Raw genomic sequence first — 12,198 nt, 5'->3', positions numbered from 1 at the left:
TCAGAAAAGAAAACACTACATATATGGCAGCACTTGACTTGACTAATAAAATCTATGATGCAATTGATGAAGGTGAATATGGTATTGCCATTTTTCTGGACTTGTCTAAAGCTTTTGATACCATTAAGATTGACATCCTTGTAAATAAATTACAACACAATAGTATTAAAGGCCTGGCGTTAGACTGGTTCCTCAGCTACCTGTTTGGAAGACATCAGTATGTTTCTATTAACAACCATAAATCTTCATACAATCCCATCAATCATGGAGTTCCCCAATCTTTCCTACAAAAATCCTAATACACTTGAACAACTTAAGACAGATGGTTTAAATGCAACAAACTCTCCCTAAATGTCAATAAAACAAACCACATCGTATTCCACTCCCATAAAAAAATGACATTGACCAAATTTGCATAAAAGTCAACAGACAAAACATTGAAAGAGTCAGCTCTGCTAAATTCCTGGGGATCCACATTGACGAGTTCTTGAACTATAAAAGACATATTGGTGATCTCACAATCAAACTGTCTAAATATGCTGCTTTGTTCTTCAAATTGAGACATTATCTCGCACTCATTGCACTTCTTATTCTGTACAAATCCTTATTTGAACCTCATTTAATATATTGCAATATTATATGGTGTAACACATTTCAAACCCATTTAAAAAAGCTTGAGATACTTCAGAATAAGGTCATACGTGCCATAACATGGTCAAACTTTAGACCACTAAGCCCCCACTAAAACAATTTTCCACCGACACAATCGTCTGAGGCTTGTTGAACACAACTATTTCCAGAATGCTTGCGTCATGTATCAGACTGTCCATAAACGAAACCATAAACTCTGTCAACTCATCCCAATCTGTAGTCCCAGCCACACCTACACCACCAGGAATAGCAATCTAATCATTGGGGAAAAACGGAAACGAAAATCTACAAGCTTTAGCATTGTGTGCAGAGAGAGGGCCACATATTTGGAATGAGCTCGACGAAACACTAAAAATGTTCCATCTTCAAGGCAAATCTAAAAAAATCTACTCCCATGTATGTTTAATGTGCTGATTATTAATCGCATGAACACCTGTCCTGTTGTTAATTTATTAATTGCTAATGTACTTCACATCAAATCCAGTGTCACCAGAATACTGAGATTAATCTATTACTTGTTGTATGTTTATTGTGTGTCTACTGCTTGTTGTGCCTTATTGTGTGTTTATTGTTTATTGTCTGTTATAAATCTGTATGTTGTCCATAATGTAAGGATATCTGGCCAATATCTGATACTTATGGGAAACTGGGCCCCCTATTGAAAGCTTTGAATAGCTTGCTTGGGGTGACCTTTCACACATCCTGTGTATTACTGTTTGTTGTATCATGTTGTATGTCTTGGATATTGCGTGAATAAACTAAACTAAACTAAACTAAAAAAGATAGATTCATGATTTGTTTTGCTATGCTTTGTCTGATGGGTGGAATCCAAGCCTGGCGGCGTCCCATCAGTAATTTGGGTTTGGAATAACAGTGTTAATAATGAAGGTTTTTATGTCAACTAACAGAAGCAATAGCAAGGAACTTGCTTCTCGCAAAGCACTTTATGCGTTTGGGGATTCCGCTGGGGTAAGCTTAAGTAATTGTGAACTTTCTGGGGTGGTTGCTCATGCACATGGTGTCAAGCCCTTTGAATTGACTGATGTTGTGGCAGTTGTATTTAGGATGAGCAATGTCATTAGCATGATCAGATACAATAGACACAAATTGAAACGTCCCAGCAGGTTCTGATAAAAAGAGGGACTGATTGGACAAGGGGGACATAGACAAGGTGGAATCCAAATATTCTCTTTCTAGCGCATTAAACTGATTACCGTATTTTCACATTCAAAAGACGCACTGTAATAAAAGGCGCAGTCTCAGTTGTGTGCCATGACTGCGTTTAACACACACACATAGGGTGCAACGGCTCATAGGGCGTAGGTTTTATATAAACAATCTACGTGCGCACACACTGCAAAGCCACGCCCACACTTCCCTCGTAAAGATTCTCATTTACATTTTCATTTATCAACAACACACACACACAAGCACACAAGTGTGCATATTTAAAAATGAAGCGGGAGCAACACTGAGTTTGGTATTCACATTTTTATCACCGGTAATGGTCATCAATTGAACCCATCGAAGTCGTCATCCTCTGTTTCCGCATTGAAATCTCCAACTGACATGCCAGGTTCACTTTCTTCACTGTCTCTTTCCGTGGCGTGTGGCTCCTCGGCTATGATGCTCGGATCCTCGGCTGTTACGAAAGCTCGCACAACAATGCCAGCAGACATGTTACCCCAAGCATCCACAATCCATTCGCAAATTGTGGCGTAACTCGCCCGGCGCTGCCTTCCACTCTTAGTGAAACTGCTCTCCATCGGTGATCCATTGGTCATCCATCGCTCCCACGTCGCTCGCAGCTTTACTTTGAACGGCCGGTTCACTCCAATGTCCATGTCATTTGCTTCACCAGTTTTTTCACATCGGCTGTGAGATGGGCACGCATAGAGTCACAGATCAACAGCGATGTTGATGCGTGGAAAAAAACACCTGGTCCCCTCACATACACCACCCATAATTTCCTCATCCATCCAGCCCTTTTTATTTGCCTTAATGATGATTCCTGCAGGAAACTTCTCTTTAGGCAAAGTCTTTCTCTTAAAAATTACCCTAGGCGGCAGTTTCTGTCCATTAGCATGGCAGCCAAGCACAACAGTAAAAGAAGACTTTTTGTATCCCGTTGTGCGTATTGCGATCGTCTAGGTCCCTTCTCCTCCACAGTGTGATTCACCGGGATGTCGAAAGTGAGCGGCACCTCGTCCATGTTGATGATGTGGCTGGGCTGGATGTGTTTGACGTCTAGAACTCTTTATTATTATATATATTTTTTTATAAAAAGGTACAAGTGTACGCACTGCAATTGTGTGGGCACTCCCTGCTTTCTGCTGGCGTGTGGGCAACTTTCGTGCCATAATTCCTCAAATTAGAAGTTTTTATTTTGAATTTGAATTATTTTTTTAATTTGGAAAGAACATCTGCGATGTAGTAAAACCGCAATAAACGAACCGCGATGTAGCAAAGGATACCACACGCACGCACGCACGCACGCACGCACACACACACGACATGTTGGGGGGGGAAAACCCAAATTCAAGATATTAAAAAAAAAAAAAAATCTGATATTAGGTCTGACTCTACTATTGTTAAGTCTGGTTGTTATGCTGTTTTCTTAGCTGATTCTGTGGAGGACGCGCAAAAATGGTTAATTGGACTTGAAATATTAGTTCAAGAAACACTGACTGCTCCTACTCCAATTCTTATTGAGAGGTAAGCATACACACAAACACACTCCTATAATCACAGAATATGTAGATATACTACAGTATAGGCTTATCAAGTAAGTTTTGATTTTGTTTCAAGCTGGCTCAGAAAGAAGATGTATTCTGTCAATCAGACAAAGACAAACAGGTACACCTTTATTTACTTAATTTATCTGCTTACTCATACTTGTAAATTCTGACTGTACATTTTGTTTTCATGTAATTTCAGCATATCCATGAAGGAGCTGAAGACCCTTCTTCCTTTACTAAACTACAAGCCCACCAGTATTCGCTCTCTGAAAGACAAATTTCTGGTATTCTTTTTTTATTTGATTTATTTATTTATTTATTTATTTATTTATTTATTTATTTATTTATTTACTTACTTACTTACTTACTTACTCATTCATTCATTCATTCGTTCATTTAATTCTTCATGCACATTCTATGTCATGAAAATCTGAAACCAGCAACCTACATGAAGGTTCCCTTTTAGTTTACTCACTTTAACCTCCAGGATACCTCGGTGTCCCATGGTCAATGGCAGAAACCTGGATGTTTGTTTTTTTTTTTTTACCAATTTTGAATCAACCCGCTTGCGTTGTACCAGCTCCAAGCAAGCACTACGCTAATAAGTATTTTTGTATTTTGCCTCCCTGCTAGGATGTAGGTGAGAGGCCAACAGCAAGTAAACAAATCTGGGCTTAATTGACTGACTGTCAATGTGCACTTTCATAGTGTAGCAATCATTGCATATATTTCACAAATTTTGGTGGTTTGCTATGGTTTGGGAATTCTGTGAGGGTAACAAGAGAGAGAATGTTGGAGGGTGGGGAGAGGAAAGGAAAAAAGAACACCGTAAGCTATGCACCTTTCAGCGTTGTTGTTTCGGCATGATTATGGCCAACAGTAATCCTGTTTGTTTTCATTAAACTCGTTCGATTAACATATTTAAAACATTTGAAGTTCTCACTGTCCGATCCACCGCTTTACCGTCATTTTATCTTGCTGTTATTTACCGTCCACCTGGGGCTTACGCTAGCTTCCTGGATGAATTTTCAGAATTCGTGGCTGATCTAGTGACAAACGCGGATAATATAATAATCATGGGCGATTTTAACGTCCACATGAATTTACCGTCAGAGCCACTTACTTCGGCGTTTCAGACTCTAATTGATACGTTTGGTTTTACGCAAGCCGTACAGGTAGCAACGCATAAGAATGGTAATACCTTAGATTTGGTATTATCCCGAGGACTGGCAACCTCTAATATAACAGTACTGCCTTACACTACTGTTTTGTCTGATCACTACTTAATAAAATTTGAAATTTTAGTTCTTAGTCAAAGACAAGAGAGCAATCAGAATTATAGCAGCCGTAATATTAACTCCATGACTGCGACTGCGCTATCTGGGCTACTGCCACCAGCAACTGCCGTATTGCCCTCATATACCGGCTCTATTGATAATCTTACAAATGAATTCAATGCTACATTGTTAAATGCCATTGATTCTGTGGCGCCGCTACGTCTAAAAACTCGCCGTAGACAGCCTACTCCGTGGTTCACAGATGAAACACGTTCGCTTAAACAATTAAGTAGACAGCATGAGCGCAAATGGCGTTTAACCAAACTTGAGGTTTTCCATCAGGCATGGCGCGACAGCCTCCTGAAATATAAAGATGCGCTTATTTTAGCAAAAACTCGTTATTTTTCGCAGGTCATTAATCTCAATAAGAACAATCCTAAATACCTATTTGATACGGTGGCAAAGCTAACACTACGCCAGCCAACCCCCGATGGCTCCTTTCACTCGGCTGACGAGTTCATGAAATTTTTTGCTCGAAAGATTGAATCCATTAGGGATGAGATCAAGATGACCATGCCGATCACTCAGTCGGGACCGCCGATTACCGGCGCCGACGATCATGCAATAACCCTTTCAAATTTTAAAAGCGTGTCCCTCGAAAGGCTTTCACAATTAGTTAGTGCGGCTAAACAAACAACATGTTTACTTGACCCGCTTCCAACCAAACTATTTAAAGAATTATTTCAAATCTTAGGACCGTCCGTTTCAAATATAATTAATCTGTCTATCTCCTCTGGGATAGTGCCAACAGCCTTTAAATCCGCTATTATTAAACCGCTACTTAAGCGACCAAATCTTGACCCGGACTGTCTCAGTAACTATAGGCCAGTTTCAAATCTCCCATTCATAGCAAAACTGCTTGAAAAAGTAGTAGCGCAGCAGCTTATTGATTACATGGTCGCTAATAATCGATATGAATCTTTTCAGTCTGGGTTTAGAGCTAATCATTCCACTGAGACAGCACTTGCTAAAGTGACTAATGATCTCCTCTTAGCTATGGATTCAAATACTTCATCGGTATTGTTACTACTCGATCTTAGTGCTGCCTTCGACACTGTTGACTTCAATATTTTACTAGAGCGTCTTAAAGGTAGTGTTGGTATTTCGGGGTCAGCACTAGGCTGGTTTCATTCGTATCTATCGGACAGGACGCACCGTGTGGTCCATGGCAATGCGTCCTCTGAGCTCTATAAAGTTACGTGTGGTGTCCCACAGGGATCGGTACTAGGACCAATTCTATTTAATATTTATATGACTCCGCTTGGGAACATAATACGTAAATATAATATTAGCTTTCAATGTTACGCGGATGACACCCAATTATATATGCCATTATCAATGACAGATCCGTGGGACTGTTGTAATCTTGAGGCATGCCTTGCGGAGATCAAGCAATGGATGTCTCTCAACTTCCTTCGTCTGAACCCAGATAAAACTGAAATGTTGATAATTGGTCCAGCTCGTTATCAACATCTATTTAAGGAAACCGCTATAACTCTAGATAACCGTACTATCACTCAAGAGTGATACTGTAACTAATCTCGGGGTAATATTTGACCAAACGCTCTCCTTTCAAAAGCACATTAAGAATATAACCAGAATAGCATTTTTTCACCTTCGTAATATTGCTAAGATTCGCCCAATCCTCTCGACCGGTGATGCCGAAATTATTATACATGCATTTATCACGTCGCGCCTGGACTACTGTAATGCATTATTCTCTGGTCTTCCCAAGTCCAGCATCAAAAGTCTACAGTTAGTACAAAATGCTGCTGCAAGGCTGCTCTCACGGACAAGAAAATTTGATCACATTACCCCAATATTAGCCAATTTACACTGGCTCCCGGTCCATTTAAGATGTGACTTCAAGGTTCTTCTATTAACCTATAAATCATTGCATGGCTTAGCGCCTTCATATCTCGTCGACTTAGTTTTTCCTTATGTTCCGTCTCGTAACCTTCGTTCGCAAAACGCTAGTCTTTTAGTGACACCGAGGGCCAAGAAAATGTCTGCAGGGGCTAGAGCATTTTCTATTCGGGCTCCAGAGCTCTGGAATGCCCTGCCAATGGATATTAGAACTGCTACCTCAGTAGAAATATTTAAGACACGTTTAAAGACGTATTTCTATGATGTGGCCTTTAATTAACCTGTAGTAGCCGATTCGGCTGGAGTTTGTTTTTGCTCCCTCTCCCCGACCCCACTCCCCCCACCCCTCCCCGGCTGGGGAGGTGGTTAGGTGACACCCAAGCTGACGACGGCTATCTAGATTCTCGTGGACCAATTCAGCATGAGGGAACTGCAGCGGAATACCCTCCTAGAGGACACTGCCAGGACAATCGAAGGCACCTCCGACAGCTCTTCGCTTTGGCCTGGACATCCACTTTTTGATTTCCATATTATGTATTTTATGTGCCCTCTTTGCCTCCATTGCAGCCTGGTGAGCCTGAAAGGGGGATCCTTCCATCTGTGGTCCCTTCTCAAGGTTTCTCATTTTTCCCCTGGTAGGGGTTTTTGAGTTTTTCCTTGCCCTTTTGGGAGCCCAAGATCAGGGGATGCTTTGAGAATAATTGTCAATTGATTGTCTATGTGAAGCCCTTTGAGACTGCTTGTGATTTAGGGCTATACAAATAAACTTGACTTGACTAAACAGTTGGATTCTAGCTTGACAATTGGCCTGAGTCATTTCGCAACGCGACAATACGTACATGCCAGATACTGACACATATGAGTGTTGCCGGGTGGTTGTCCGGGGACGGTGGATGGGGCTCAGACATGGCTTTTACGCACGCCCGATCCTATTCTATGGAGCTCTCTTCCACCTCCGTGGCTGGAAGTTCAGTAGTTGTGTCCTCGTTGAACTCTTGTTTTGTTAAATAAAGAGCCGTTTACCAAACCCACGTCTTTGCTTGTACTTTGTTAACGCTACAATATAGTTATATACTAGATCTGTGGAATAACGACGAGGCAGACGTCAGGGCCCACGCACGGCGTTGTTGACAAAGGACGAGGAATTTGATCGATGGATTCAATGATTTGGAGTGACACACATGGTTTGATAATATTGTTGTAATATGATAGTTATTTGAAATGTACTTTATATATCGTTATATGGGTCTGTGGAATAATTAGAAATGCAAATCACGACGAGTCCGACGGCGCGCGTAGGCGGCATTGTTTACATAAAGGACAATCGGTTGATTTAATGAATTGGAGTGACACAGATGGTTTTATAAACGTGTTATTCATGTAATAGTTATTAGAATAACTCTAAATGTTATGTCAGGCCCGTTCTCAGCTCTTCGTTTGTGTTTATGTCACATTAGCATACCTATCGTTTAGCCTGTTGTTGCTCGTTCATGTCTGCTCTTGGTGTTGGATTTTGACGAATACATTTGCGCCAAACTTTATGGCTGGTGCGATTTATACTCCGGAGCGACTTATAGTCCGAAAATTACGGTAGTTAAGTAGCTCCTCAATGCAGTGAGTGTGTGATGGAGGGGGTGAGAGTCTCTATCCACCATGGAGGACAACTTCGCTGTGATCCTCCTCTCATTCACCTAGACTGCACACAGCAATAGCCCCAACCAGGATACTGCATATAGAAAATGGATTGATGCCTCCTGTAATACACAGTCATTAGTGCTTATTTATGCTCTCCTTTTACAGGAAGTTGGAGGAAAACATGAGCGCTTGGATTTTGAGCAGTTTCACAAATTGTACAACCTGATAATGTTTGAACAAAATGAGGTAAGAAGGATCACAAATTGTTGTTTTTTGTATCACTTGTACTGTACAGCATATTTATGCAGGATTTTAATTTAATCTTCTCTCAGATTCTTGAAGAATTCAAAAAGGATTGTGCTTTTATTTTGGGGTAAGCAAGTAAAACTATCTCATACATCCAAATCAGGGGTCACCAACATGGAGCCCATGGGTCTCTGGTCATCCTCGACCACGTGTTTGGGCTAAGAGGTACTTATAAAGTAGTCAGCTCACAGGTGTTGGCACAATGTGACTTCCTTAGAGTAGACCCATCACCAAAGGCAGGCCAATGGGGGCGTGGCAGAGGTTAACATGCTGAGAGACAATAAAAAAAGCACACTTTTGGAGCAAGGAGAAAACCGCCTGTTTTATTCCTGGGCTGTGTGACATGAATATAATATTTCATTGATAGAAGAAAATTATAGGGGAAATTATGTCTAATTGTGTCACAGTCAGTCGTTCAAATTGGGGTATTTAAATGCAAGAGTAACTGTTCATTCAGGCATTTTGACTATTGATGCACGGTATGAAATTGTTTTATCTATCTGTCTGTCTGCCTGTCTGTTTTCCAACTCCGATCTAAGGAAAAAGCGCATGAACGATTTTATCACCGACGGACCACACTCTATGGCTGTCAGGGACATTCGTGCCCTAAACGGGATTATGTGGTTCAAAGGTCGCAACAGCCCTGCGCCGACGTCCAGAAGAGTTGTGTGCTGTCGTATCCTGTAGGTGTGGTCTGTCACCCACACAGGTCCACACACTCCTGTCCAGTTGGCGGGCAGCATCGGCTAAACCTTGTGACCACAAAGCCACCGGCCATTCTGTCTGAAGTATGTTCCGTTTGATGGTGCAGCTATGTTGGTCGGAGAGCCCTCACCACTTGAAATGGCTCTCCTATCCTGACACTCCACCGTGTTCATCAGCAGTATGTTTGGGATCCAGGTCATGGCACCAAAATGTTAGAGTGGTGCTCACTCTAACTTATTTGCAAGAACCACACGGGATACAGTATGCCCTTTAAGCACTTGGAAGTGGAGAAATTGTTCGTTACTGTAGGTACAGCAATGTTCAAAGTCTGACTTTGGATTCTTGCATGAGAGTATTTATTGAGAGAAGTAGGGGTGAAAGTGGCCAATGTGGGTGTTAGAGATGTTCTGACTCTAACTTATTTTGCAAGAACCACACGGGAGACAGTATGCCCTTTAAGCACTTGCAAGTGGAGAGCTAGTCCGTTACTGTAGGTACAGCAATGTTCGAACAGACTCTGCCGTTAGTCTCTTACAAGAGCATATTTATTGAGAACAAGTAGGGTGGGGGTGTGAGAGTGGCCAAGGTGGGGGTGAACCCCTGGCCTCTCTCAGGGGGTTACAGCAGGGGGTGTTTTACGATGTTGAGTAAACAGAACACCTCTGATTGCTTCCTCTGCAGTTGGTCAATCAGTTCAAAGGATCCCAGTTTATTGTTTTACGAGGTCGTGGCAATAAAACCTAGTGGAGCATTTTAGATGACTATCTAAACAAGGATGTTTCCACACCATTTGGAAAGTTTCAACAACTGAATGGTTAAACTTTTCAGAGTCAAGGAAAGGTAAAAGGTTCAAACAAAGTTCATCATTCGGAAAGGTAAAAGGTTCAAACAAAGTTCATCATTCGAGTCTACATCCCAACATAATCATACGATCAAGATAGTTTATAAACCCTAACAGTGGGGGTGAATCCCTGGCCTCTCGGGGGATCTCAGCACTTTGTTCTACTACTTTGTTAAGACAGGACAAATTAGGTTAATTATTACAGGTTACATTCCAACATAATAATAGGATCAAACTAATCTATCAACCCTATCAGCCGTCACCTGCCCCTTGTTACCCGTCTTGTATTTAAGTCCCATCTACGTGTCACTCCCGGTCGGATTGGCCTGTTTGTTCTCCTTGTTTGTCCTTGCCTGTTTACCCCGTGTTCCCCATTTATTCTGTCTGCATCTTCCCACGTCTGGCTCCTCTCCGTTTCTGCTGCCCGTACGTTGCTATGTTCTCCTGCCTGTTTGTTCCCCTCATCCGGTCCTCCACCACCCTTTTCCCTTCAATAAACCTCGGTCCAAGTTGCATTTGTTCGCCCTGTTCCATTCCGCACGTGACACACTCTTATTCAAATGAATGTGACAGTTGGCTTTGGAATTTTTGCAACTCCAGTTTCAATATTCATAATGAATATTGTTTTTAGAGTCGAGGAGACTATGACTGGTTGGACGTTTGTGTATTTGATATGGCTTTCAATATCGGCTTAGATATCAACCTATTTTGCATCATCAGAGCATTAGGAAATGCAAAACCTTTTCTCAAGATTGGTCAAAGTATCCATTTGATAAATATCATGTAGCCCTAATTTCAACGGGTTATTCAGAATTGTTCAGAAATCAGAATTTTGACCTTAACCCGAATATTGTTTGCACTAAGCGGTTAGCTCTTCAGAATTACTCAGACCTCAAGAAGTAGCTCTTAGTTTTAAAAAGGTTGGTGACCCTTGATTTGTAAACAAACACAAATATAAACCGATACACCACTGCCATTGTGTGTATTCTCTGTTTGACTATGTACACTCTCTTCTGTTCTTCAGAAATACAGATAAACCTGATGCCTCAGTAGTTTTGCTTCATGACTTCCAACGATTTCTTATCTACCATCAGAAGGTATGGAAAGCTTAAATTAGTCATGATTCCAGCAGATATTTTTATTACTGTGCTTATCAATTTCTGACTTTTTAAAGTCTCCAGTTGACATAATGATGTATCATAAGTCAGGTGCAGTCGACAAGTACCAGATGTTAATTGGAAAATGCAAATTCTCTGACAAATGTCAATTTATGGTGAAGTGATTTTGCACTTTTGCACTTTTGCACTCCGCTAAATTTTATTCCTCAAAAATTGTGTATGAGCGCTAAAAAGGTGGCATAAAAAAATCCACACTAATAAAATGTGATAAATACGAGAGCAATCCCCAATCATCACTGAAGCATTTTGTGTGAAGTGTAGACTTGTCAATCTGATAGCAATTTTAGTATGTTTCTGATAATGCCAAGGCATCACAAGCACAATATCCAGAAAAGGTAGTCAGAAAAGCATCACCCTATGGACAATCATGCCCCATCCTCTGTCGCTTTAACTGTCCAGCCTCTCAGACTGGGACACAATGAGATCTTTCTGCAGCATAATAATTTTATTTCAAGTAATGATTCCCTCTTTAAGCTGCCACTTTAATATAACCGATAACTATGTCTAAATGATCCTTGGAGATAAGACAGGGACCAGACAAACACAGCTCAGGGCGCCATAATGACAAATGTAAATAAATGATGGTTTACTTGGCCCAGACATGGGTTTCAAGGCCACCCTCTTAACCCAGGCCTGGAAGTGGAGCTTGATAGTGTGTGGCTGTTTGCAAGGGCCTCGGCCTCAGGAGCTGAACCAAAAAGTGAAGTACTCGGTTTACTGGTGGAGCTACGCTCCCACCCTTATATAATCAAGCTGCGGGTCATAAAAGAAAGAATGAGATAATGCTCCTGTTGCACTCAGTACCGGTACTAGTATGAATTTTAGCTGGCAAAACTGACATGAGTTCATAATTTCCAATTACCGGTACAGTGGAGCCTCGGTTTTTGAACGTCCCGGTTCTCGAACAATTTGGTATTCGAACAAAAAATTCTAGATTTTTT

The 12,198-nt window shown here is 41.3% G+C and overlaps 2 protein-coding genes across 9 annotated transcripts in view; one reads left to right on the top strand and one right to left on the bottom strand.

Moving 5' to 3' along the window:
• LOC147056179 (uncharacterized) overlaps positions 1-12,198 on the bottom strand; it is a 232,473-nt gene that overhangs the window by 96,517 nt on the left and 123,758 nt on the right. The gene's annotated exons all lie outside the window — the stretch shown is intronic.
• plcg2 (phospholipase C, gamma 2) overlaps positions 1-12,198 on the top strand; it is a 125,544-nt gene that overhangs the window by 26,308 nt on the left and 87,038 nt on the right. For all 8 annotated transcript variants that reach the window (XM_085913781.1, XM_085913783.1, XM_085913779.1 and 5 more), the window contains 6 exons: positions 3,273-3,366; positions 3,460-3,507; positions 3,589-3,673; positions 8,393-8,473; positions 8,560-8,600; positions 11,104-11,176. In XM_085913781.1, the coding sequence (XP_085769907.1) occupies positions 3,273-3,366; positions 3,460-3,507; positions 3,589-3,673; positions 8,393-8,473; positions 8,560-8,600; positions 11,104-11,176 (422 nt within the window). The remainder of the gene's footprint in view (positions 1-3,272; positions 3,367-3,459; positions 3,508-3,588; positions 3,674-8,392; positions 8,474-8,559; positions 8,601-11,103; positions 11,177-12,198) is intronic.

Source organism: Syngnathus leptorhynchus, chromosome 6, assembly GCF_054491065.1.
Source record: "Syngnathus leptorhynchus isolate UIUO chromosome 6, UIUO_Slep, whole genome shotgun sequence".
NCBI lineage: Eukaryota > Metazoa > Chordata > Actinopteri > Syngnathiformes > Syngnathidae > Syngnathus > Syngnathus leptorhynchus.
This window is presented reverse-complemented; position numbering and strand designations above follow the sequence as displayed.